General features: G+C 51.7%; 1 protein-coding gene across 1 annotated transcript in view; it reads left to right on the top strand.

The window, feature by feature from the left end:
- Positions 1 to 27,604, top strand: part of rttn (rotatin) — a 45,843-nt gene that overhangs the window by 9,891 nt on the left and 8,348 nt on the right. Inside the window, 31 exon segments of the mRNA XM_060045802.1 lie at positions 413 to 448; positions 450 to 626; positions 1,390 to 1,502; positions 2,675 to 2,801; positions 3,534 to 3,650; positions 4,370 to 4,486; positions 5,373 to 5,512; positions 6,547 to 6,718; positions 7,010 to 7,109; positions 8,114 to 8,199; positions 9,364 to 9,481; positions 10,702 to 10,798; positions 11,045 to 11,110; positions 11,256 to 11,447; positions 12,993 to 13,235; positions 14,363 to 14,522; positions 16,886 to 17,082; positions 18,457 to 18,472; positions 18,779 to 18,806; positions 18,809 to 18,996; positions 21,229 to 21,357; positions 21,525 to 21,635; positions 22,860 to 23,018; positions 23,796 to 23,873; positions 24,815 to 24,836; positions 24,839 to 24,877; positions 24,880 to 25,012; positions 25,341 to 25,452; positions 25,742 to 25,829; positions 26,710 to 26,917; positions 26,968 to 26,971. Coding sequence (XP_059901785.1) covers positions 413 to 448; positions 450 to 626; positions 1,390 to 1,502; positions 2,675 to 2,801; positions 3,534 to 3,650; positions 4,370 to 4,486; positions 5,373 to 5,512; positions 6,547 to 6,718; positions 7,010 to 7,109; positions 8,114 to 8,199; positions 9,364 to 9,481; positions 10,702 to 10,798; positions 11,045 to 11,110; positions 11,256 to 11,447; positions 12,993 to 13,235; positions 14,363 to 14,522; positions 16,886 to 17,082; positions 18,457 to 18,472; positions 18,779 to 18,806; positions 18,809 to 18,996; positions 21,229 to 21,357; positions 21,525 to 21,635; positions 22,860 to 23,018; positions 23,796 to 23,873; positions 24,815 to 24,836; positions 24,839 to 24,877; positions 24,880 to 25,012; positions 25,341 to 25,452; positions 25,742 to 25,829; positions 26,710 to 26,917; positions 26,968 to 26,971 — 3,573 coding nt within the window.

Below are 27,604 nucleotides of genomic sequence, written 5' to 3' on the forward strand. Positions count from 1 at the left end.
GCGGTAGCGCGGGGAGCTCACGTAGGGATTGGGCTTCGCGGGGTTTGTTTACCGGCGTTGCTATGGTTACCGGTCTTGTGAGGAAGCGCGTCAATTCTCGGCGTGACAATTCTCCCGCACAGAGCAGAACTGTGGCCTATTCTACACATTTTAATTTTCTTAATTATAATTATATTATTCATTTTTACTGAATTTGTTTTTTATTACTGAAAAAAAAAAAATACTAATTAAAAATAAAATCTCACTAAATAATCGGTGTTGGCCTCAACACCGGTAACACCCATAATACCGTATACCGCGGCAACCCTAGTACATACCAGTTTAAACTGGATTCAGCGCGGCATGGAGCAGTCTGTTCATGTTCCCCCGCTCACCCCCCTCTCCTAACCCCTTCACGCCGTGCGTTCCCCAGGCCGGCGAGCACCTCCCGGAGCGCACGGCGGCGGCCCGTCCTCACGCTGGCCCTGGACCCCGCCCTCGGCGGCGCCTTCCCGGGCGTGCAGGAGGCAGCGGTAGCCTACCTGGAGCAGGTGGACCCGGACGGCCGCGCCCTCCAGCGGCGGGTGGCCCGCGCGGCGCTCTGGATGGAGTCCACCTGCGGCTTCCTGAAGGAGTCCCAGGCCCAGGTAACGCCCCGCTGCGCCCCTGATCCAACGGGCACCCCCGAGGTTGATGCCGTCCCAGGGCTGTGATGCACCACATCACATCAACGCGTCCCAGGGCTGTGATGCACCACATCACATCAACGGGGACCGGAAGGTCGCTGGTTCGATCCCCGGCTCCTCCTAGCTGAGTGCCGAGGTGTCCCTGAGCGAGACGCCTCACCCTGACCGCTCCTGACCAGCTGGCCGTCGCCCTGCGTGGTCGACTCCGCCGCCGTTCTGTGAATGTGTGAATGTTAGCCAATAATTATACTGCGCTCTGAGCGGACGGCGCGATGGAAACGCGGTCCATTTACCATCTACCACAGCGATACCTGTGTTTGATGCGCAACGGTTCTCTTCATGTACTGTGTACGTGCGTGTGTTCGCCATTGGGGGAAACCCGTGTGATGATTCCACACGGCGAGACGCGGCTGCAGGATCCGCCTCCCCCCGACCCAGCACATATTGAACCGGCCCATGACTATTAATGCAGGCAGACCACCGCTGGAGGGTTAAGAGTGCAGGTTGCCCCCCCCCCCCCCCTCTCAGCAGCAGCTGGGGGTCCATCGCCTTGGCTCAACGCCACGGCAGCAGGGCGCTTAAACCCGCAGCGACCCCGTGGTCCGGTTAAGACCGCGTGACCTCCCCGTCCGCCCGCCCAATAACAGGCCATTTATTTCATCCTTATCCCCGCCCCCCACCCCGCCCCCCACAACCACCCCTCCCAACCCGCCCGCCCCCACAGGGCGATAAGAACTGGCTGGAGTTATTGGAGCTGGCGGAGCACGCCATCGACGGCCTGCCCTACCACCAGCACCTGTCCGTCATCAAGGAGTGTGTCCAGGCCTGCGCCTACCTGTAAGAGATGCACGCACACGCACACATGCACGCACTCACACACACAGACATAGACACAGACAGACACACGTTGTGGAGGCTTCTTAAGCTGCCTATGTACTTTGGTATCACCACAATTTGGTGGAATCCTGACTTAATTTTTCTGTGTTTCTGTCTTTCGTTCTACCTTTCATTCTTTCTTTCTTTCTTTCCTTCAATCTTTCTTTCTTTCCATTTTTCCTGTCTTTCATCCAATCTTTTTTATTCTTTCGGTCTTTCCTTCCTCCCTTGCCTCCTCCTCCCTCTCCTCCCTCCCTTGCCTCCTCCTCCCTCTCCTCACTCCCTTGCCTCCTCCCCCCCTTGCCTCCTCCTCCCTTGCCTCCTTCTCCCTCTCCTCCCTCCCTTGCCTTCTCCTCCCTCTCCTCCCTCCCTTGCCTCCTCCTCCCTCTCCTCCTCCCTCCCTCTCCTCCCTCCCTTGCCTCCTCCTCCCTCGCCTCCCTCCCTCTCCTCTCTCCCTCTCCTCCTCCCTCCCTCTCCTCCCTCCCTTGCCTCCTCCTCCCTCCCTCTCCTCCCTCCCTTGCCTCCTCCTCTCCTCCCTGCCTTGCCTCCTCCTCCCTCTCCTCCCTCCCTTGCCTCCTCCTCCCTCCCTCCCCTCCTCCCTCCCCTCCTCCCTCTCCTCCCTCCCTCTCCTCCCTCCCTTGCCTCCTCCTCCCTCCCTCCCCTCCTCCCTCCCTCCCCTCCTCCCTCTTCTCCCTCCCTTGCCTCCTCCCTCCCTCCCCTCCTCCCTCTCCTCCCTCCCTCTCCTCCCTCCCTTGCCTCCTCCTCCCTCCCTCCCCTCCTCCCTCTCCTCCCTCCCTTGCCTCCTCCTCCCTCCCTCTCCTCCTCCCTCTCCTCCCTCCCTTGCCTCCTCCTCCCTCTCCTCCCTCCCTCTCCTCCCTCCCTCTCCTCCTCCCTCTCCTCCCTCCCTCTCCTCCCTCCCTCTCCTCCTCCTCCCTCTCCTCCCTCCCTCTCCTCCTCCTCCCTCTCCTCTCTCCTCCCTCTCCTCCTCCTCCCTCTCCTCCTCCTCCCTCTCCTCCCTCCCCTCCTCTTCCTCCTCCCCTCCTCCCTCTCCTCCCTCCCCTCCTCCCTCCCTCTCCTCCTCCCTCTCCTCCTCCCTCCCTCCCCTCCTCCCTCCTCTCCCCCTCCCTCTCCAGGTGGGGCGTGGACCAGCCCAGCCCGCTGCTGCGGTCAGAGAGCCAGAGGCTGCTGCTCAAGCTGCTGTCTCATCCCTTACCTGCTGTCAAGACGGAGGCCTACACCTGCGTGCTTCACCTGGTCAAGGTCAGGGCCGCGCCGGCCTCCTGGAGATCGCTCACTGATTCATGGTCGTTGATGGACTAACACACACGCGCACGCAAGGTCGCGCGCACACTCGCACAACACTCCTGGCACATTCCTCATTTAGGCAGGATATGATTCATCTGAGTGAGGAAGTAAACAAAAATATAGATAGCAGTCAATTATAAAAAAGAAGAAGTCCTGCTTGTATATATTGTGTTATTTTGTGTATATTAAACCGTTCCTTCGCACAGATCTTTTTGTTATGCCTCTTTTGATGCACCAATGAACAAAAGCGCTAGGTGCCCAAACACCTGCATGCCAAACGTTAGTGTTTAGATTCAGCGTAATAACGAGGTGGGGATGCGTTGAGGAATCGCTTTCCAGTGTGACCGCTCACGGATCATAATTGACATGTCTCCATGCTCAAGAATAACGCGGATCATAATTGCCGTTATTAGCCAATCCGTTCATGTTGTCATGCGAAAACGTAACTGCTCGATAATTTGAGGTGGTTCAAAATAGCACCGCGACAAAACCTGATTAACGCAAGCGGAGCAAAGAGGGCACCTGCTGGTGTCTTCAACGGGGTGTTCTGGGGGCTGGGTGGGAGTGCGTCTTATCAACAGAGAAGTGAACAATGGGTTGTCAGTGTGACAGTGTCAAGTCGCCGTGTTAGTTGCAGGAGTGACTCTGTCACCCCGTTCTATTCTCGTCCACTTGCCCTCTCTCCAGGAGTGCCTCGGGATCCAGAACGCGTCGCGGCCGCAGTGCAACGGGGTCCACTTCCTGCTCCACCACAAAGTCCTGTACGAGATCAGCGCCTTCGGCCTGCAGGACTCTGCAGAGAAGGTCTGTGTGTGTGTGTGCGTGCGTGCGCGTGCGTGTGTGCGTGCGTGCGTGTGTGCGTGCGTGTGTGCGCGCGTGTGTGTGTGCGTGTGTCTGACGTACAGGGTATGGCTGTGTTTGCAGTGTTCAGCCTCGGCCCACTTTTTCTGTAGTCAATCCTTTAGTTCAATACTTGTGATGTAGGGATGGAGCGACAGCCAATCAGAACGAATCATTCCATGGTGACCCCGCCTCCCGTACTTGTCACTCGAAAGGCTCTCATGAACGTTAGTGTTTGCCGTCCCCGCAACGTTCAAGGCCGCTGAGAGCACGAGCAGTTCAACACAAACAACAATACTATTTCATGAAGACGCAAAGGGTTCCCCACGTTTTAGAACGTGGTCCTCAGTCATTGAATCAGTTGTGACGGTCTCCTCTTTCTCAACTCTTTTATTCGCACCTTGCTACATCGGAAGTGTGCGGTTAAGGACACAGAGCAAATACCCCACCTCCTCGGGCACGCTCTCGTCGTCACTTAACCTTTGAACAGCCCCCCCCACGGCCCCCTCTGGTTTATAAAGCCAACGGCTCGCACTAAATCCCCACACGGTGAAGTCTGGCGGATATTTACTGCCCTGGCGATCCGTCTCCCCGTTTAATACCCGTCCTAAAGCCAGAGGAGTCCTCATAAAGCACCGCTCTGCGCTGCGCGCCCCCGCTCAGCCGTTCCGTCTGATCCGCAGGTGAACTCCGCCGCCACCGACGTGCTGCTCTTCCTCCTCAAAGGGCGACGGATGATGACGGCGTCCACCTGGGACGACTTCAACGCCGCCCTCCGTCCGGTCGTACCCATCCTGCAGGTGAGGTCGCCTTCTCCCGAACGCCACGTCGGTCGACCGCCAGGCGTGGGGTACCTTCACTGAGTTGGGGGGGGGCGGGGGCAGAGTACTCCATTACAGCTCTGTCAGGGGAATGGAAGAACACCACTAGTGGCGCTGACAATGTTCTGTTCTTTTTGCCCACTCGACGCGAGCGTGATCAAAAGTAACATTTTTATCAATCGCGCGCCGCACAAAGGCTCCGTAGTGTGCAGCCGGCGCGAGCTTGTCTATTATTCGCTCATTTGCATATTCACTGTGATATTGTCTCCTCTATTATTATTTTTTTTCCTCTCTTTTTTTTTTTTTCTTTCTGTATTGAGTAACGCTATTCGTATTAATTGTGCGGTTTGAGGCAGCCGTGGCGCCGGGGGGGGCGGCCATGCATAACCATGAGGGTTACGGCGGGCTTGTCAAGAACAATTAGATTCAGGGAGGTCACTGAGAGACGGGGCACCCCCCCCCCCCCCCCCCCCCCCACACACACGGCGCCCCGCACAGCGATGCAGATTTATTCACCGCCGCAACGCCTCGCCACTGTTCTCTCTAAACACCGTGTGTGTCTGTGTGATTGTGTGTTTGTCTCCATGTGTGTTTGTGTGACCTTGTGTGTCTGTGTGTAATTGTTTGGGTGTGTGTTTGTGTGTGTGTCTTGACTTTTAATGTGTGGCTTTGTGCATGTCTGTCCGTGTGTGTTTGTGTGTGTCTATTTGTTTTTATGTGTGGGTGTATTCATTCATGACTGTGTGTGGGTTTCCGTACTTGCGTGTGTGTGGGTATATTCGTGTGTGCGTGTGTGTGTGTGTACGTGTGTGTGTGTGTGCGCGTGTGTGTGTGTGTGCGTGTGTGTGTGTGTGTGTGTGTGCAGGGGTACGCCAGCACTGGGGACCCTCTGGGTCAGTGCGTCCTGCTGCTCAGCGGGGGGTCCGATGCTGCGGGCGCCGCCCCCCTGCCCGACCCCGCCCGTCTCCGCGCCGCACTCCGCCTCCTCTTCACCAAGCAGCCCACGTGAGTCCCCCCCCACCCCCCTGACCCCCAACACCCCCCCCCAACCCTCCCCAGGCTTTGTGTGTACTCCTTCGCGCGCACGACTGTAGCACGCACACACACACCTTCTGCGGATATGCGTTTTGTCAGATATCCGCAGAAGGTGTGTGTGTGCGTGTGTGTGTGCGTGTCCGTGTGTGTGTCTGTGTGTGTGCGCGCGCCCCCCTGTGTGTGTGTTCCCGCAACACGTTTGATCAGTTTGACGACGGGGGTCTCAGCGGCGGTCTGTGAAGCAGCAGCAGCAGCAGTGACCGACCATTGAGTCAGGAGCTCTGTGTTCTGCTAGAACTTCCTGTCTCCCATCAGTGGGACAGGAGGTCGGCGCTCTGTTAGTACTGCCTTGCATCAGTGAGACAGGAGGTCTGCGCTCTGTTAGTACTGCCTTGCATCAGTGAGTCAGTGAGGTCGGTGTTCTGCTAGTACTGCCTTGCATCAGTGAGACAGGAGGTCTGCACTCTGTTAGTACTGCCTTGCATCAGTGAGACAGGAGGTCTGCACTCTGTTAGTACTGCCTTGCATCAGTGAGACAGGAGGTCTGCACTCTGTTAGTACTGCCTTGCATCAGTGAGTCAGTGAGGTCGGTGTTCTGTTAGTACTGCCTTGCATCAGTGAGACAGGAGGTCTGCGCTCTGTTAGTACTGCCTTGCATCAGTGAGTTATGAGGTCGGTGTTCTGCTAGTACTGCCTTGCATCAGTGAGTCAGTGAGGGGGGGGGGGGAGGAAATTGTGGGCTGAATATCATATCTATAAATGAATACTGTGGGAATTCTAATATATACAGTACACTATTGTGGTCCTCCATTGAGCTTGTATATTCAGTTGCTCCAAAGTTAATACATATTTTCATAACAGTTTCATTATTGGAAACATAACACCTCTGGCTGCCATACACAGAAGAAAACCTTTTATGATACGCTTGTCTTGAATGTCTTGCAGCGACCGACGTTGCTCTATACTTAATAAAGCCCCCGCCCTATGGCCTGTACTTCAAACAGGGTGCGATTGGCGGCGGTGGAACACATCTTGCCTCATCTCTCTGGCCCTGGGGCCTCGGAGGCAGCCAGGCCAGAGCTGGACCAGCTGACTCTCGCCTCGCTCCCCGGACTCTACTGCACCCAGACCCTGGTGGACGTCACACTGGACACCTGCAGCAAGTCCTTCCTCAAGGTATACCTCTCACCTCCCCCATCTCCCCTTCTTACCCCGGGAGGCCTCTCCATCACACACTCGGTCCTCCTTTCTTTCTTTTACGTTTTCCGAGAACTGATTTTTTATGAAATCCGTTATTTTTGGCAATTATTGCGGCATTTAATGTTGGGGGGGGGGGTCTTTAAAATCACCTTGGGGGTGATGACACTGCTCAAGCATGCAAAACTGTAATTGTGTGCCACTCAAACAACTGTGTGTGTGTGTGTGTGTGTGTGTGTGTGTGTGTGTGTGTGTGTGTTCGCCGTGCAGGTGGAGTCGGTGGAGAAGCTGTTTGGTATCCTGACGTCGGACGGCGTGGACCTGTCTCTGAAGAGGTCGGCCACTGAGCAGCTGGCCGTGGTTCTACAAGGTCAGGAGAGGCTGCGGCAGAACGGTCCCTGATGGACTGACAGCATTACCTCTGGTTATAAACCCGTCTCTATCCTATAGTCCCTGATGGGCCGACAGCATTACCTCTGGTTATAAACCCGTCTCTATCCTATAGTCCCTGATGGGCCGACAGCATTACCTCTGGTTATAAACCCATCTCTATCCTATAGTCCCTGATGGACTGACAGCATTACCTCTGGTTATAAACCCGTCTCTATCCTATAGTCCCTGATGGGCCGACAGCATTACCTCTGGTTATAAACCTGTCTCTATCCTATAGTCTCTGATGGACTGACAGCATTACCTCTGGTTATAAACCCGTCTCTATCCTATAGTCCCTGATGGACCGACAGCATTACCTCTGGTTATAAACCCGCCTCTATCCTATAGTCCCTGATGGGCAGACAGCATTACCTATCCTATAGACACAGCCTTCATCCAAAGCGACTTACACTGAGTAAATTTCTCAGAAGAAGAGCAACAACAATATATATTGCTGTTGGAATAGTAAGGATGTTCATTGAACCAAGTGCCAAGCACTAACAATCACTAGGTTAACCCATTCCCCGTATGCGACAAAGATAGCTAGGATAAGATGCTACACAATGCTAAGTTATATTTTTAAGTGCAAAGACGTGCAATCTTCGTGGCATGCCGATATCTCCAGTGCTTTTACAGTGGGTAGAAAATACTGTGAAATTCTGCATTCTGCCTGCCGTCGTATACAGTGAGAGTCGAAGCCCACCGTGAAACCCAATGGGAGCCAAACTTCAGCGAAACTATTCAAAACACATCAATGTCCTGGAAGATCTCGAGACGGGGTCCTTTGTGGGCTCTGTACTCTTCTGCTGATGCAGAAGTGTTTGTCTTCCCACGGCCATATGTTTGTCAGGCAAACGGGAAGAATAACTGAATAAACAAATCCTGAGGAAAATGCAAATGTTTACCGTCGACATATTGAATTCTTCTCTTATTTCCCCGCAGACACAGCCATGCACCCCGTGCTGAAGACTCTTGGCATCGCGGACACAGTCGTTTCTTTCATTATGGAGAGTGTAAACGGCAATAAGGTACAGGAACAACAACCCAAACAAAGGAACAGCCAATAATGATAACTCACAGAACCACAGATGTTTAACGAGCAAATGAATGAACAAGGCTAGACACAATTCAACGGCTAGAACACAATCCCTCCCTTATCCCTTTAGAGGAGGAAAAACCAAGGGGTGTGCAGGCCTATTAATGTAAATCGCTTACAAATTCCAGTACACACATTTTCTACACACAAGTGTTTGTGTCTTGTTTGTGCGTTTGTCTGTGTCTTTTTCTGTGTGTGTGTGTGTGTGTGTCCGTTTGTGTGTGTTTCTTAGTGTGTCTGTTTGTGTGTGTCCGTGTGTGTGTGCATGTGTCTCTGTGCGTGTGTGCTTGTGTGTTTTTGTGTGTGTGTGTGTGTCTCGCGCTGTGTGTGTCTGCGTCTGTGTGTGTGTTTGTGTGCCCGTGTGTATTGGTCTGAGTGTGTGCATGTGTCTCTGTGCTTGTGTGTCTTTTTGTGTGTGTGTGTGTGTGTCTGCGTGTGTGTGTCTTTGTCTATGTGCCTGTGTGTGTGTGTGTGTGTGTGTGTGTGTGTGTGTGTGTGTGTGAGGCATGAGGAGGATGATGAAGGCGGCAGTCTGCTAATTCCATCAGACGGGCAGACTGGTCAGCCGCGATCTCTGCACTCCTGTTACAGCTCGCCTGCTTAACCGCTCTGTGACTCACGGCTAATGGTGTGTGTGTGTGTGTGTGTGTGTGTGTGTGTGTGTGTGTGAGAGTGTGTGTGTGTGTTAATGGTCCGTCAGCCTGTCCAGTGTGGAGGTGGTCTAACAGGGCCTTGGACATTCGGACGGGGAGGACTAAATTGTGTTTAGGAGTGATGGCCGCGGGTTGCACTCAATCAAGCATGTGCTGTTTGTGACTCGTACATTTAGGGCCGCTTATGTGAAACGACAGCAGGCAGAGGGTGTGTGTGTGGGTGCAGGGCAGGTCTTGCTTTAATCGTGTGTTTGTGTTTGCTTGTTTGTGTATGTATGTCTGCGTGTACGTGTGTGTGCGTGCGAGGGAGATAAACATCGGGGGGATCGACGAAGGGATAAAGAGACCGAGAGAGAGACCGAGAAAATTGGCCACAATTAATTGCCGTGTGCGTCCCTCTCCCCCCCCCCCCCCCCCCTCGCCCCCCCCCCCCCCCCCCCCAGAGCATGGACGGCCTGCTGGAGCCCGGCCTCTGTGTGCTGAGGAAGCTGGTATACGCCGACCCCGCGCTCCGCCACAGCCTCTCCCAGCGCCCCCCCCTGCTCCACGTCCTGCTCAGGGGTACGCTCACCAGGCCGCTCGTTAAGACCGCCGCCGCCAGCGCTCTGAGGGTCTCCTCTCCTCATGGGGGGGGGCGCACTCGTCGGAATAAAAACACACACGCTTTACACGCACACGGACACGCACACACATGCTTTACACACACACACACACACACACAAATAGAGATAGAGAAACACACAGACACACACACACGCTTTACACTCAGACAAACACGCACACGCTTTACAGACACACAGTCAGCGATGCAACGCCTCAGACGATGTCATCACAGCAGTAAGCGCCGCGTTAGCAGGATGCTAATGAGGCGGCTGTGTGCTGAAGCGCCGTCGCAGGCCCTGTGCTGCAGCGCGCCGCCCTGGGCGCCTTGTGGACATCTCTCATCATGAAGCACGGCGCCAAACACACAGTTGTTGTCAATTATGCCCAGAGAAATTAATTGGAGCCTTGAGCCTGACTCGTGGGTTTATGTATGAGATCGTACCGCGTCGTTCTGCCTTGAATGACAAACAGCGTAAACCGTGTAACTATTACACTGCGGCCTTCGATATCTGTTTGACAGGAGTTATGGATAATGTTTGTCAATAATGCAACCTCATCAACCTCCTCCACCGCTTCACGTCACTCTGTGCTACTCCAGGCGTTTAAAACGTGTCACGTCCTGTCCTCTTGTAAGGTATGAGCCCTGCGGGAAAACTAGTACCCGCCATGTCTCTCTCAGGACATTTTGTCATTTTCCCAAAAGGGGAAGGCTTTTATTATTTTAAACACTTTGAGCTAAAGGGATGACGCAGTGATAAAAGTTAGAAATACGTTAAAACAAAAAGGCGAAGACCGCAGTGAACAGTTCCACGGTGCTACGTTCAGTCTCCCCAAAGGCGTTGGACTCCCCATTCATTAATTCCCAATAAATACACTGCCATCCTTTACCACAGAAACAACTCTGACTTTAAATGTTTTTAGGGGTCAAAAAGCATTTCCATCTTCACCCTATTAACACCAAAGCAAGCATTGGCGCGGCTTAGGTACCGACTTGCACTTATTTATTGAGCTTTTTGAGTTTGTGACTTTTTTTTTATACACTCTGCTCGTTAAACGTACTACTCGTAAAGTAAGGTGATAAAGCATAGGGAGTGAGGTGTGTGTGTGTGTGTGTGTGTGTGCGCGTGTGTGTGTGCGCTCCAGATTAATTGCCCGGGGTGTGTCTTGTTCTCCCACAGCCTCCTTAATAGTGAAGGACAACGGAGGCAGCGGATATGAGGCAGCTGTTCTCATGTGCTTGCTGCTTTTTGATGAGATCGCCACCGTTGACTTCTGGTGAGTTATTGATCACACCCCTTTTTTTTTTAATGCCGTTTTATCGTCGATGTTGACGAAACGATTCATAAAGCAAACACGACATTGTGTGTCCATTACGATGTAACTGTTTAGTACTATGGGGGCAATTTGAGCAGACTTGCACGCGGCCTATTGCCCATGGATGCTGACACTTTGTGTCGGCATCGAACATCGTAGCCGCTATTCTGTCCTGCCCCTTTTACAGTAGGTTGCTCTCTGTTTCAGGTCTGGGAAATCGAAGTTGGACGGAACTTTGGCAACTTTCTCTCTGCCGCTATCAGTCACCCGGAGGTACCGCCCGACCCAGACCGTTAAAAGAATAGGAATTAAAGAAATCACAAACGAGAACGATCGGTGGTGAATCGGTTCACACATTACCATAAATCCCCGCCATAATTGGACAATTTCCTCCCCCTATTATTACCTCCCCTCGCAGGTTCAGAATCCCCTTCCAGGCGGCGACCCACCACGCAGTCAGCCCCCACTGCTGCGTGGTGACCCCCGCGGCCGACCTCCTGACCTTCGGCCCGGCCCGCCACGCCCTCCAGCTGGCCTGGAACACGGCGTGGTACAGCGGGATGGACGGCCTTCTGGACGAGCTCCGGGGGTTTCGCAGCGATGTCAGCGAGTAAGGACCGCCCAGATGGCGTTTTATCACTCACACGTTCCACAAGGCCAGAGATAGATCTTTAGACCGCTCGGACCAAAGATGGTGAATGGGGAAAGTTTCCGCGGTGAGGCGTTTAGGGTACTTTGGGGTGTTTCTTGATCATGTTCCCTCCCTCATTAGTTGCAGGTGAGTAGAGGGCATGGTTTGTTCTGCGGTTATCCATAACTGGGGTAACTGCAAAGTTGGTCGGATAAGTTTTTAATTCATTTTAATTCGGCGACGATTGTTCGAGTGATTGCAGTGAAATATTTCATCCACGCCCTGGGATAATGTTTTTAGACTCCGACTTCTCGGCAGCTAAAAGCAAGACGGATGCATTCATTATCTTTTTCTAATTATGATGTGATTGAACAATTAAAACCATGACGATGCAGAAGGATCTCTCGACACCCCAACCTCCTCTTCGATGTCTAGCTCAACTCGCAGTGTTCCACGTGTGTGTGTGTGTGTGTGTGTGTGTCTGTGTGTGTGTTTTGGGGGGGTCTTTCAGAAAGCTGTCATCCGTCTTCATTTCCTCCTAATGTGACCTAACGCAAACAGATGAGTGTGTCGCACAGCGCTTTAACTTTCTTAATCGCATCAGCTAAGGATTTTCTTTGGGAGCGAGCGGCAGATGGATCAATCCTCACGGAGCCAAACTCGCTGCGACAGTACGGTAGAGGAGTGCTTACTGAAACAGAACCGCTGAGATGAATCCTTTCCACCGGGATGTCGGTGTTCACTTCTGCCGCCCCCCTGAACATGCATAATATAAAACCGAGTTAATCTGCGAGGGAGCTAATCTATTACCCGTTCGCCGCACCTCGAACAAATACTTTCTTGTCTTCCTGTGTTTAGGCAAATCGAGGGAAACGCTAATTTTAGACCTCGCTTCGCAATCCTCCCAGGGCTCCTTGTCAGAGTTTGCCGGCGCTGTTTTTCCGCGAGAATGTAGGATAAGTCAATCAAAGTTAGAGAGTCTCTCCGTTAGAACGAGGAGGGAGGCTTCCGAAGGTCCCATCCGTCCCGAACACAAACGACTTTTAAATGTCACCCCAACCTCAGCCCTGGCGGATGGCCGCCCCGGAGGAAGACACTTGTCAAACACGCGCCTCGCTCCGCAGACTCGACTCAGACGGGGGGCCGAGGACCCCGAGTCGAGGCGTCTCCAACAATGCCTGACCTTAAACGTTGCTTGTTCCTTTATAGTCGTTTTGGGTTTATTCAGAGGGGCTTGTTCTTGTTTTCTTCTCTGATCCGTGCTGTTAATGAGCTGGCAGGGATCAGAACCTCTCACTCACGAGGCCCGTAGACTGCGGTCCTGTTCAAGTTATGTTTCTCTATTATTAGTGTTCTTTCTCTTATTTGTGTTCTTATATTGGTAGATTTGCACTATTCTTTTTGCGCTGCTGTAACACCTGAATATCCCTTGGGGATTAATAGTCTTATCTTACTGGGGCTTAATGAAGCCCAGAGCCTTGCCAACAACATGTTGTGTGTGTGTATTAACGGATGTCTTCCCAGGTGCCACCCCTCGCTGGTGCTCTCCGAGGCCCAGGTCCTCAACGCGCGGACCTCCCACCTCCCCACCGGCCTCCTGGACTGCGTGCAGGACATCGTCATGGCGGCGGGACACGGTTCCGTGAGGTCCGCCCTCGGCAGGCTCCGCCTCTACCTGTTGATTGACATGCTGGCCTTCGCGCACGGCCAATCGCACGGCTGCAGGAAGACTCTGGGCTCGCTCAGCTGGCAGACTGCCATAGCCAGGTACAGGTTTGGCCTTGGGTGTGAGCCGGTTCGGTTTGTGTTTCTTGGGACTTTCATAGTTGTATAGTGGTGTTTTTGTTTCTCTACTGGAGATTAGTATTACAACAAGATTTTCTCTCCTTTCTGTATTCCAACCATCACAGTTTATTAACGGGACACAGAGGAAGCAGACTCCTTAAGTCTTAGATGAGAACTGACAGGCCTCTCAGCTCTTTGTTTTAGTTTGGTTAACCTTTCATATTGCCAGGAGAGAAACAAACAACTTGATCTAAAGTGCTTTTTTGAATACGTGACCTTGCCAAAAGAGGAGCACAAACCGGTTTCAAACAATCTCAGAATACATAAACGGAGAGCGGAAAGCGCATCGGTTAAGTGGAGCGTAACCCCCTGTTTCAGCTGAAACTCAAACACTGAGATAAAACATATCTTTGTTCAATTCGACATGCAGTAAATCACAGAGTCCTCTTGTTGCATTCATAGCGGTTCCCTACATCCATCTAATTATCACTCTCTGTTATATGTGTTGATGGTTCTTCTCCAATGCAGTCGGCGCTGCAAGCCAATGTTTACTGGCACTGTGGGATGTGATTACAGGTTGCTCTTGATAACATAATAGTTTGCAGTTGTAATCCCAACGCCACACAGTTTGTTATTGGATACCAACTTCTTGTGAAAGATTTGTAGCCTACTTTTAGTTATCGAACAGGGAAACAACCTTCAAAGTATCTCCAAAACATGGATGCATTAAAGAACACCCGCTTATCTTAATCCCCTTCATCCACAAAATGCCCTACCTTGCAGTATTTTACAGCGGGTTTTAAAGTATAACTGCCTGGTACATTAACCTGAATGGTAGAACGTGGGTCATGTTGTCCTCTATCCATCGCCTCCAGGTTTCTCCAGGTACATTAACATACATGGTAGAGCGTGGTTCATGTTGTCCTAGCTCCATCATCTCCAGGTTTCTCCAGGTACATTAACATACATGGTAGAACGTGGTTCATGTTGTCCTCACTCCATCGTCTCCAGGTTCCTCCAGGTTCCTCCAGGTTTCTCCAGGTTTCTCCAGGTACATTAACATACAGGGTACAACGTGGTTCATGTTGTCCTCACTCCATCGTCTCCAGGTTCCTCCGGGTGCATCCTTCCTGTGTCGAGGACGAGTGTTTACTAGTGGACATCGTGGCGTTCCTGAACGTTTACTTCGAACACGACCCTCGGACTAAAGATGCGAATGAGACGGAAGACGCGGATCTGCGATGGATACTGGAGCTCCTCCTCGATAAAGTAGAGTGTTTACACCTCCTTAGGCTCCTTAATAGAGTTGTTTGCTATGTTATCGTCACCACTTTCCAGGTTTAGTCTTAGAACTGAAAACAGTAGGATTATCTCTTTCAGAAATAATACTTATGTTGAAATATTAAAACGAAGGTCCATTAGAGATGAGGCTACAATAAGCTATATTTCTATATTGTATATTAGACTAAAGTGTCATTAGTTCCTTTCTGACTGCTAGGTGGCAGCAAAGGCCTGATCCACTCATACCTCCAAGTACTGCTTCAGCCTCCTTCATTGCCCTGCTTCCCCAGTACTTGTCCTTCTAACAGCAGTTGGCAAAGATTTATCCAGCCAAAATTTGAATTTCAGTGCTTTGACAACATATGGCAAGAACGCAGAGCAGAAACCATAACTACGGCGAGGGCTACGGAGCAGATGTAGTCAACAAACCATAAAAATATGGAAATTACACCCAGACAGGTCACTGCTGGCTCGGGAATGGATTAAGCAAACACTCCTGAGTGACAATTAATCCTGTTTGATGATGTCACATCACGGTGACATCATAAAACAAGATTAATTATATACCTTTGGCTTGGTCGTACTTGGAGGGGCCTGTGGGGTTTATCCGCGGACCTGAAGCCTTCGTTAATGTCTCTGCTGCAGTGGAAGTCATGTTCAGAGCGCTCAGAGTGTTAAAGGTGTAGCAAGCAATAACGGCGTGCAGAAACAATGATTCCACCGGGGAGAGAAGGCGCATTACCCCTCTTGATCTCGAGTCCTATGTCCTCTCCTATATTTAGGCTGCTTAAATGCAGCTCTTCCAGCAGAACTCCTAGAACTTCTCCCCAGTCGACTGAGTCTGTGTTCTGTGATTACATGTTTGCTCGCGTAGAAACTCTTCACATGCATGTCTCTGTAGTGGTGAGCACGCCAACGTTTGTACACAGGATGATGATGATGTAGGTGTATAATAGACACACATGCACACACACACACACACAGGCACACGCACACACACGCATGCAAACAAGCACACACAGACGCAAACACGGACGCCAAACCCATTATCACCTCATTACTCCATTGTAACTCCAGCGCTATCGTCTCAGATCTCAGCCCCCTCCCCTTCCCCAGCTTTGCCCGGGGAGAGCAGGGATTGTGGCTCTTTGTAGCTGGCAGAGCTACTTTTAGATTTAATCAGCCTCACCTTGGTTTTCTCATTAATGTGTGTAAACAACGGGGCACCCCCTGGAGGCTGACACCGGCTCTGCACGCAGGGTTGGGGCTAGGGGCGAGCAGCATCCACTCGCTGGGCAGACTCCTCCGTAATTACTGCTCTGGTTCACAAACATCTGTCTGTCTGCATCTTTTACACTTGCTGGTTCATGTGTGGTGCGAGGGGAGTTGGGGTGTGTGTGTGTGTGTGTGTGTGTGTGTGGGTGTGTGAGGCTGCTCTCTGGTGGAGGCTTTCTGCAGAGTTATAAATAGGTGTGTGTGTGTGTGTGTGTGTTGCTGCTGCCTGGCTCCCCTTCTATCTCCTTCTGTCTCGCTGTCCCACCATCTCTTTTATCCCCCTCTCTGCCTCTCCGTTTTTAATATCCTTCTGTCTCTCGTTCACTCAGTCTCTTTGTCGATGCTACTCTCTCATTCTGTCTCCATCTGTGTCTGTGTCGTCTATTTTATTAAACTCTTTGTCTATCCATCTCTCCCTCTCTCTACCTTTCATCTCTTTATATCCATCTCTGTTTCTCCGTCTCTCTCCTCTCTCTACCTTCATATCAGTCTATCTCTCTCTCTCTCTCTACCTTCATATCAGTCTATCTCTCTCTCCCTCTCTCCCTCTCTCTACCTTCATATCAGTCTATCTCTCTCCCTCTCTCTACCTTCATATCAGTCTATCTCTCTCTCTCTCTCTCTCTCTACCTTCATATCAGTTTATCTCTCTCCCTCTCTCTACCTTCATATCAGTCTATCTCTCTCTCTCTCTCTCTACCTTCATATCAGTCTATCTCTCTCTCTCTCTCTCTCTCTACCTTCATATCAGTCTCTCTCTCTCTCTCTCTCTCTCTCTCTCTCTCTCTCTCTCTCTCTCTACCTTCATATCAGTCTATCTATCTCTCTCTCCCTCTCTACCTTTATATCAGTCTATCTCTCTCTCTCTCTCTCTTTCTCTTTCTCTTTCTCTTTCTCTCTCTCTCTCTCTCTCTCTCTCTCTCTCTCTCTCTCTCTCTCTCTCTCTACCTATCAGTCTATCTATCAGTTTCTCTCTCTTATCTCGTCCCCTCTCTCTAGTCTCTGTCCTCCCTCCCGTTTGTCTCTCCATCTCCATCTCTCTGAGTGAGTCTCTCTAACCCCCCCTCCTCCCCCAGGACACCGTGTCCCTCTGCGGCTTCCTGCTGGTGGGGGAGGGCCCGGCCCCGGGCGTCCCGGGTCAGGGCCCCGGGGGGGCGGCTGAGGACCAGGGGGGGGCGGAGGAGCTGCGGGGCCAGGTCACTCGGAGGCTGCAGAGAGAGGTCAGCCGCTTCCTCAGCAGCCTGCTCCACCGCCTCGCCAGCACCCCCGACAGGTAGGAGGCAGCGCTGCAGGTTGTGTCTCCGTCGCTCTCGCTCTCTCTGCCTCGACCTCTGTCTCTGTTTGTATGTCTCTGTCTGTCTCTGTGTCTCTGTCTGTCTCTGTCTCTCTGTCTGTCTGTGTCTCTGTCTGTCTGTGTCTCTGTCTGTCCGTCTGTCTCGCTCTCTCTCTCTGTGACTCTCTCTGTCTGTCTCTCTGTCTGTCTCTGTTCTCTTTCTGTCTCGTTCTCTGACTTTCTCTCTCTCTCTCTCTGTCTCTCTCTCTCTCTCTGCCTCTCTCTCTCTCTCTGCCTCTCTCTCTCTCTCTCTCTCTCTCTCTCTCTCTCTCTCTCTCTCTCTCTCTCTCTCTCTCTCTCTCTCTCTCTCTCTCTCTCTCTCTGCCTCTCTGTCTCTCTTTCTCTCTCTTTCTCTCTCTCCCTCTGTCTCTCTTCTATTATTCTGTTTATCTTTTACTCTCTCTGTCTGTCTCTGTTCTCTTTCTGTCTCGTTCTCTGACTCTCTCTCTCTCTCTCTCTCCCTCCCTCTGTCTCTCTTCTATTATTCTGTTTATCTTTATGTATATGTGTCTCTGTCTCTCTTGGTATCTGTCTCTCTGCCTGTCTGCCTTTATCTCTGTCTGTCTAAATTGCAAAGTGCTTTATTGGCACTGATCCAAATAGTGGTTGAAAACGGTGGTGCTGACAAAGGTAAATAATGAAAAGGGAATTACATATTACACATACACCGAATAAACACAGACAAGCACATCAATAATTACTCTCATGCTTTGATTATGATAACGGCCTTTATCGAATGCTACCCTAGAATGGGATCACAGTCTGGTTGACACTCGCGTACCAAACCGCAGCAAAACACTGCGAGAGACTGACAGGAACCACCCACTGGTTCAGACCTCGTCTCCTGTAGAGCGGCTAACATGTCTGAGGATCAGAGCTGAATGGCCCATCTGACGGTATTATGTGTCTCACATTGGGCCGGGATGTACTTTGGTTTAGTAGCCGTCAATCAAACGCTCAGCTCTGATCCCCGTATCAGCCAGAGCCCCGGGCAATGGAAGCCATATTGATTCATTTATTTTTCCTTTTTTTTTTTTTTTTTTTTTTTACTGCCGCTGTATCTAGTTTCAATATGCCTGCATATTTGCCTCCAATTTTAATGAATTGATTTTATTTTCCACAGGAAGGATAAATTAAAAGTGTTTGTTATGCGTTGAGTGTAGTTCAGAGGCTTGCTGCTTACCGCAACCACAGTGTTGGGATTGAAGTGCAGAAGAAGGGAACATTGTTCCACGCTGTCACAATATTTAGAGACACGCTGATGTGCCTGCTAGTACAACACGCTGTGATTACAGGATGTGATTGGGATCGCAGTTCTGTTGTATATACCGTAACCATGGATGGAAATGTACCAGCTTTCCTTTTTGACTGTCTAACACTCTCTCTCTCTCTCTCTCTCTCTCTCTCTCTCTCTCTCTCTGTCTCTCTGTTTCTCTCTCTCTCTCTGTCTCTTTGTCTCTCTCTCTCTCTCTCTGCCTGTCTGTCTCTCTGTCTCTCTGTCTCTGTCTCTGTCTCTCTCTCTCTCTCTCTCTCTCTCTCTCTCTCCTCTCTCTCTCTCTCTCTCTCTCTCTGCCTGTCTCTTCACCTCTCTCTCTGCCTGTCTTTCTCTCTCTCTGCCTGTCTCCCCCTTTGCTAGATATGCTTGGCGCTTGCAGGGCCTTTCAAGAGCAGCTGGCTCTCTGCTTGCTCCAGAGCCTGCGGGTGTCTGATGCGCCGCGGTTCTACGGTCTCCCCAGCCTGGAGAGGACTCTGCTGGGCATGGTCTCCCTGACCGCCCTGCCTGGGTGGAGCTCCCAGTGCCCGGACCTGGAGCCCATCTCCCTCTGCTCCAAGTACCTCGTGGGGCTGCTGGAGGTCAGCGCGCCGCGTGTCTGCGTCCGCGTGTCTGCGTCCGCGTGTCTGTGTCCGCGTGTCTGGCGTCGTGTGTCCGCGTCCGTGTGTCCGCGTCCGTGTGTCCGCGTCCGTGTGTCCGCGTCCGCGTGTCTGCGTCCGTGTGTCTGCGTCCGTGTGTCCGCGTCCGTGTGTCCGCGTGTGCGTTGCTTAATCAATCTGTTCTATTTATATGAACGTGTTCACGTTGTGGCGTGCTCATATCTGAGCGCCCCCCGAATGCTCTGGCGATGCCAGGAAAAGCATTAAAGCCTGATTGCCCAGCGAAATACGGTGAAAGCACACACAAAAAAAACTGCAAACGCCGCAGACAGCAGCCGCACAATACCGTCTGTGGAATTAATTAAAACTAAAGCGAATGCGGTTATGAATTGCAATAGGTAAAAAAAATGGATTAGTTATGCTAGACTGTGATGCCTCTGATGGGGGATAATCCACGTTGCCAATCCCATCTGTTCTGTTGTTTCAAATGTCCACAAAAAACACAAACACCAACAAAAACACACACAAACGGCCACCTAATGAGAGAGGGAGGGGAGAGAGGGGGGGAGGGAGGGGGAGAGAGAGGGGTGCGGTGGGGTGTCCCGGTTAGTACGAGCGCTGGGGTTTGAGGCACTCAAGAGCGAACACACACACACACACACACGCACAAAGCCATCAATATGTGTTACTTTATCTTGGCGGGGCAGCACTGACAAGCATCAATCGGCCAAGGCCTCGATGCGCTCAGAATCAGCCGAGGTCGTTGAACCGCGTGGCCCAAAGCGCTTGGTTCGACGCACGGCGCGTGCCAAGGTTCCTCATCCATATTTAGATGTGTTTTGCATGTCGTTAGCGCACCGCAAATTATAACGACTTGGACCGCTCCCGTCATGCAAATGTGTGTCTGAGCTGATGCTCGACGCTCGTTCCTGCCCTGACGCGCGTCAGTGGGAAACGAGGTGCGAACTCAACCGAATGACAGACCCACTCTGTGTTAGGGCGTAAAGCTCTAACTTTCTTTAAAGTTTCACTCATCGCATTTCCTTTTTTTGGGACCCTCTCCTTGCGTTTGCAGTCTCGCCAATTTTAATCCTCCCCTCACGAAGTGAACAGGCAAAAGCTGAGCTGTAATCTCGCTGTTGGGTCAATAGGGGAGGGGTGAGTCGACATGGACCAGGGCCTCAGCAGATGCTTCAATATCCCCGCTAGATGAGTTCCTTTCTCAATCAAGAGGATGTGTGGTGGTGGAATCAGCCAACCTTCCCGCTCCATTATTTGGGGGAAGTGTGCACTGACGCCAACAAGGCCAGTGAACCCCGAGAGCTAATTTGTCGGAAGCCCCTCCATGAATCGGTTTAATGGCGCAGAGAGAGCCTGTTTCTAGAATTGGCCGATTTGCTCACTCGATGACATATCGTCGCTTTTGATCACTTCATTTGCATAAGCACTTCTGTGAATAGATTGGACTTTGTCCAGCGTCTTTCACTTTTACGATTCTTCGCTCCCACTGTGACCGCTGCCCGAGACTCAGGGCTTCTGTCTTCATTCATTTTGCAGCCCAGATATTTCTCTTGGTTAGCCCCGTCCCCGTGAACAGAGCTTCTGCTTCCCTCCCCCACTGGCCACACCTTTGCCCCCCCCCCGTCTCTCCGCCCCACCCCAGGGCGGGCTCTTGGCGACGGGGGCGGGGCCCAGCCGGTCCGGGTCTTGGCATCTGTTCATCAGCTCTCCGGCCGCGGCCCCACGTCTAGCGGCCTCATGAAGCAGAACAATTAGCCCCGCTGTATTTAACCGGGGTTTAAAATGCAGAGGTGTGCGCGCCGGGCGGCACTCAGCCTCTCACTCTGATTGGGATTCAGTGTGATGGTTTGAGAAGGGAGACGAGTCCAAGGCAGCCGTACATTACGCTGAGCGAAAAGATAAGCCACCCAAATGTTCTGTGTGATTCAGATTTAACACAGACTTTAACACGATTCAAAGTTTTAAATGTCCTGATTCATGGGGATCACCAAAAGGGTTAGGGTAGTCGACTGAGTTCAGGATGTTTGACTTTGATGAACAAATCGGATTCTCTGAAGCCTTATCATCTCCCATTGTGTGTGTGTGTGTGTGTGTGTGTGTGTGTGTGTGTGTGTGTGTGTGTGTGTGTGTGTGTGTGTGTGTGTGTGTGTGTGTGTGTGTGTGTGTGTGTGTGTGTGTGTGTGCGTGTCCCAGGTGATCTCCTCGTTCTACGTGGAGTGGGGGGGGAACTCCATGTCCTTCATGGGTAAAGGAGTGACCAAGAACGCCGTCATCTGCCTCCTGCACCTCTCCCACGAGATGATGGCCGAGAGCCGGGGCGACGTGAGTGTGTAGAGCTGTATGCTTACGGTATATACAGCTGTACATTGAGACTACCCCCCAAACGTTTACAACTTCTTGGATTGTATCTCATGCGAAATGATTGAAGGAACACCAAAAGAAGAACATCATGTTTTGAGCTAACGTCCCTCTTTCTTTTGTTGCTTCAGGACTTCATTACCCAGTGGTCCTTGGGGCAGGAGGCGGGGCCTGAGGAGACCAACGGCGCCCAGCTGGGACTGGCCTGGCTCATCCCCCTCTGGGTGGACCGCGACCCAGAGGTGCGAGCCCCACCACTCTTTAGTTTGACTTTACTTTTAAAGAATTCTCTTTCTTTTCGTCGTACTATCAAGTGTGTCAGAGTAGCCTACAGGTGAACTGCGGGTACTGCGGTTCGGACACCCTGAACCCTTCAGATGTCCGACACCCTAAACACTATCCTGCTCTTTCCCTCAGACGCAACCCACTCTCCCTGCCGTTGTAGTTAATAACGATTTATAAAGAGCAGGAGGTCCCAGCCCTTCACCGCGGTGGTACGATAGACGCTGAACATGAAGGGTTGAGACATTCGCTGTCTTCCACAACAGCGGCGCTCGCTCGCCGTCAACAGGTTGGGGGAAGTGGCTCACAGCCTGGCTGCTTTCATCGGGACGAGATGAAAGCAGCCAGGGCCACGTCAGCCTTCACATGCTAGAAGAGAGAATAAAGAATCCGATGACAGCTAGGGGGCCCCGGCCCTCCCTCTGTCTGGAAACAGTCTGGAGACAGTCTGGAAACATCTGTAGGGCCATGCTGTGACACGGTACCGTCTGACTCCAACGTCACCTCTGATCCACCGCATCGTGTTACTTGTAGGGTGCAGTCGTGTTATGAGGTGAACCGGACCAGTGCTCTTGATAGAACTCATGTTGATTATCTCTATTTACTATCTCGGTTTCTCTCTCTCTCTCTCTCTCTCGCTGTCTCTCTCTTTTTCAGTTTCTCTCTCTATTTCTAGCTCTCTGGCTTACATGAGACTCACACAGGCACGCACGCACACACACACAGACACACACACACAGACACACACACACAGACACACACACACCCACACACAGACAGACACACACAGAGAAACACACACACACACAGAAACACACAGAAACACACACACACACACACACACACACACACACACACACACACACACACACACATACACACACAGAGAAACACACACACACACACACACACACACACACACACACACACACACACACACACACACACACACACACAGAGAAACACACACACACACACACACACACAGAGAAACACACACACACACACACACAGAGAAACACACACACACACACACACACACACACACACACAGAGAAACACACACACACAGAGAAACACACACACACACACACACAGAGAAACACACACACACACACACACACAGGGCTATTATCACTCAGTCTAACCCTCTTGTTTCTCTGTCTCCCCTCCCGGGCCCCCAGGTGAGGTTTGCCAGCCTGGGGGTGGGCCGGGCCCTGTCCAGGCGTCCCGGGGGGTGCCAGGCCCTGTGCGCCAGCTGCCAGAACATCAGCGGTGGGCTGTGGGGGACCCTGCTCAACATCCTCCTGGACCAGCAGGAGAGCAGCCTGGTCCGCAGGGAGGTGGGCCCCCGCCGCACCCCTTCTTTTCAAGGGCTACGTAGCCCTACCTCTTGGCCCTAGCCCTTAACCCGAATGAGGACTGAGACAGCCCTCCCTCTCACATGAACGCGCAAAAAAACAAGGGAGGGGGGAAGGGGTGGAATGGGATTGGCCCTTAGTCTATGTTGTTTTTACATTAGAGTTTTGGTCCATGTTGTTGTGGATTGGAGGGATTTGAAGTGCTCGGATGGCGATAGAGGCTGGATGGATCTGATATGAAATGGTAGCAAATAAAAACAAAGCAGGAACGGAGGTTCAACAAGATTTACGGATGAGAAAATAGTAGACTCGTGATAAATGCTCTGGGTTGATCTGTGCCCTGCGCAGAAAGCGCAGAAAAACCCACTCAGGCTTACTGAAAATTATCTGTTCATTAATTTAAAATAAATTGGAAAAGACAAAGACAGGCAAGAAATAATGAATGGAACCTGAATGATACTCACTGTTGTTCTCCTTTAAGCGTCTGCACTCATTCTTGTGTGACACATTGAGGCCAGCAGACACAAGAGATCAGGAGACCACCGTGTATTACCAGGGAGCTACAGCTAGATGGCAGTGTTGTCGATGCTCTGACTTATATCCTCGGTGTGTATGTGTGTGTGTGTGTGTGTGTGTTTGTGTTTGTGTGTGTGTGTGTGTTCATGTTTGCATGTGTTTGTGTGCATGCTTTTGTGCTTGGTGTGTGTGTGTGTGTGTGTGTGTGTGTGTGTGTGTGTGTGTGTGTGTGTGTGTGTCCAGGCGGCGTTGATTCTGCGGAACCTGCTGGCGATGCCGATGCCTGCCAACACGGAGGAGGCCAAAGACTCTCTCTGGAAGGTCAGCGGCCCTTTCAGCCCTCTGTAGCCCTCCACTGAGTCTGCTCCAGTCTTTCTGTGTGGCATTATCAGATTCTCCATGAAACGCGGGCGCTGTTCACCCACTGAGCCCTGATCCAGTCAGGTTACAACCAGCAACTTCGCTGGTCGTTGGCAGGTTAGACGTGTAATCCACCCGAATGGGAAGGAAGCACTCGCTCCATCTCTCTGTATGCAAACGCAAACTCAGTTCAATGTTAAATGTAAAAGCTTTATAATAAAAAATGCAAATGCTTTATCATATAAAATGTAAAAGACGGATTGACCTACAAACGATTTAAATCACTAAATCGTCTTTCTGCCTGTTTGTCACTCTCGGTCGGTCTGTCTGCATATCCCCCTGTCTGTCTGTCTGCATATCCCCCTGTCTGTCTGTCTGTCTGTCTGCATATCCCCCTGTCTGCATATCCCCCTGTCTGTCTGTCTGTCTGTCTGTCTGCATATCCCCCTGTCTGCATATCCCCCTGTCTGTCTGTCTGTCTGTCTGTCTGCATATCCCCCTGTCTGCATATCCCCCTGTCTGTCTGTCTGTCTGTCTGTCTGTCTGTCTGTCTGTCTGTCTGTCTGTCTGTCTGTCTGTCTGTGTTCAAATCCCCCTTTCTGTCTGTCTTTGTCTCTGTGTGCATATCCCCACTCTCTTTCTCCGTCAGTCTGTCTGCATATCCATCTCTCTCTCTCTCTCTCTCTCTCTCTCTCTCTCTCTCTCTCTCTTCTCTCTCTCTCTCTCTCTCTCTCTCTCTCTCTCTCTCTCTCTCTCTCTCTCTCTCTCTCTCTCTCTTCGTTTGACTCTCTCTCTCTCTCTCTCTCTCTCTCTCTCTCTCTTCGTTGACTCTCTCTCTCTCTCTCTCTCTCTCTCTCTCTCTTCTCTCTCTCTCTCTCTCTCTCTCTCTCTCTCCCCCCCAGAACCCGTGTGTCCATGACGAGGCGTCGGGGTGTCCCTGGTGGGCCTCCCGGCCCTGCAGGCCCTGTCTACCACTGTCAGTTCTTCCAGCACGCCGCCCTCTGCGCGGCCGCCTGCTACCGGGGGCGCCACGCCTTCCACTGCAGCCCCCCGCCACCGACGGCCCCCCGGGGCCCGGCACGCCCGGGAGCACCGCGGGGGTGAGGACGCTGTCATTGGGGTTGTCATGGAACAATGTGTAGCATGAATGACTGATTCGATGTGGCCCGGTTGGATAATGTATCAAATTATAGTTAATTATTTATAAAATAATATATGTTATCAAACCGGGTTAGTGACGTCCCCCCTTCACTGTAAAGCGTATTGAGTGTCTAGAAAAGCACTATATAAATCAATCAATTAAATTATATTTATTTATGAATTAAAAGAGATTGCACTTCCCTTTAAGTAAAAAAACTCCCAAAAGTATAGTAAGATGTAAAGCTATAAGTGTGCTGGGTGTGTGTGTGTGTGTATATTTAACTCGAGCTTGTTTGTCTGCTCAGATTCAGACGACTCTCTGAGCTTCTGGAGGAGCAGTCTACTGGCAGCTGTCAACCCCAGCAGAGCCTCCAGCTCCCTCTCTACCTCCAGCACCGTGGTGGGGGAGCACGCACGCAGACAGACAGACAGACAGACAGACAGACAGACAGACAGACAGACAGACTTTTTCAGTTTTACACACATACTCACCGCACTGTCTCACACACACACACTTTCACACAAACTCTTTTACACACACAAATGCTTTTACTTTCACACACACATGCTCTTTCACACTCTCGTCGTTCTCTGACATAGTCACACACAGAGGTTGGCAGACACACACATTGGTACACACAGAGTGTGTGCTACGACTGACAGCGTGTCTGTCCCTGTGTGTCCTCCAGGTTCGGGGCTCTGGGACACACTCCCCCGCCCCGCCCGGCCCCCTGGTGGCTGCAGCGGACTCAGCCGCCAGCCGACTGGTGGCCCAGGGTACGGACACACCCAGACGCCTCCCTCTGTTCCACACACGCGTTGTAACGGAGAGATTAGGACGGGTTTCGGGCCGGTCAGGAGATTTAAGCACAAAGCTGCGTTATTTATCTCCTCTCCTCTCCTCTCCTCTCCCTCCTCTCCTCCTCCTCTCTTTTCCTCTCTTCTCCTCTCCTCTCCTCTCCCTCCTCTCCTCTCCTCTCCTCTCCTCTTCTCCTCTCCACTCCTCTCCCCTCCTCTCCCTCCTCTCCTCCTCTACTCTCCTCCTCCTCCTTCTCCTCTCCTCTCTCCTCCTCCTCTCTTCTTCTCCTCCTTCTCTCCTCTCCTCTCCTCTCCTCTCCTCTCCTCTCCTCTCCACTCCTCTCCCTCCTCTCCCTCCTCTCCTCCTCCTCTACTCTCCTCCTCCTCCTCTCCTCTCCTCTCCTCTTCTCCACCTCCTCTCCTCTCCTCTCCTCTCCTCCTCTCCTGGGGGGCTACAGAGCTAGGTCAGGCGGCTTAGGGCCGGTGATTCATTGTTGTTTTTTTAGCCGTCGCTGCAACACGAATGCGCCCCCCCCCCCCCCCCCCCGCTAACACACTGAGCGGTGTAGTAATGCATCGCTCTTGTCCTGTCACCGGCTGCACGCTGTTCCCTGTGATATTAACTCCCCCCTTGATGCTTTTATTAAGCAGCCTCCCATCTCCAGACAGATGACATGGGGGGGGGGGGGGGGAGCACAGTCTCACCACAGCAGCAAGGCCTCGTTTTATTCACTGTGTGTGTGTGTGTGTGTGTGTGTGTGTGTGTGTGTGTGTGTGGTGTGTGTGTGTGTGTGTGTGTGTGTGTGTGTGTGTGTGTGTGTGTGTGTGTGTGTGTGTGTGTGTGTGTGTGTGTGTGCAGGCCAGAGCGACACGGACGCCAGCAGCTCGCTGCTCTCCCAGGACTCCCGGCCACCGGGCGAGGTGTCGCCGGCCGCCGAGCCCGTCGCCATGGTGACCCCGGACCTGGTGGCGGCCCACTGCGCCCTTCTGACCCGCCTGCTGGCCGCGCTGCCCGACTTCACGCTCGCCGCGCTCCGACGCCAACAGCTGCTGAAGGCGCTGGCGGGGTGAGACCTTCACTCTCAGCATACCCTGTCACCCCTTCCCCCGCGTGTAGCGGGGTGAGAAGCTAACAAGCTAAGAAGATAACATGCTAAGAAGCTAACATGCTAAGAAGCTAACATGCTAAGAAGCTAACATGCTAAGAGGCTAACATGCTAAGAGGCTAACATGCTAACAAGCTAACATGCTAACAAGCTAACATCGGTGGGTGTTAGCATGTTAGCTTGGCACTCGTTAGCGGGACCCATAGATATGTATACTGACTAGGTATGGCCTGAGCTGCACTGTTGAGTGGAACGTATGCGTCAATGCCGCCACCATCTTGCCGCGGGGCGACCACCCCCCTGAATGAATGTCGATGAGACAGAGGTCCTTTCCCAGTCTAAATCACTCTAAATCGCCTTATTTTTAAGCAATCTCCAAGCGGGTGGGTGTCTGGTGTTCATGGTAATGATAGTAAAAAAATAAATAATATTAATAAGAATAGATTTTTTGGGTTGGTGTCTGGTGTTCATGGTAATGATAGTAAAAAAATAAATAATAATAATATTAGGTTTTTTGGGTTGCTGTCTGGTGTTCATGGTAATGATAGTAAAAAAAATAAAGAATTGTAAAAGAATTATATAGATAACTTTATTTTTTTATTATCAACGCACGTCTGACGTATGTCAGAGACCAACCTGCTTGAAGAT

Source organism: Gadus macrocephalus, chromosome 23, assembly GCF_031168955.1.
Source record: "Gadus macrocephalus chromosome 23, ASM3116895v1".
Taxonomy (NCBI): domain Eukaryota; kingdom Metazoa; phylum Chordata; class Actinopteri; order Gadiformes; family Gadidae; genus Gadus; species Gadus macrocephalus.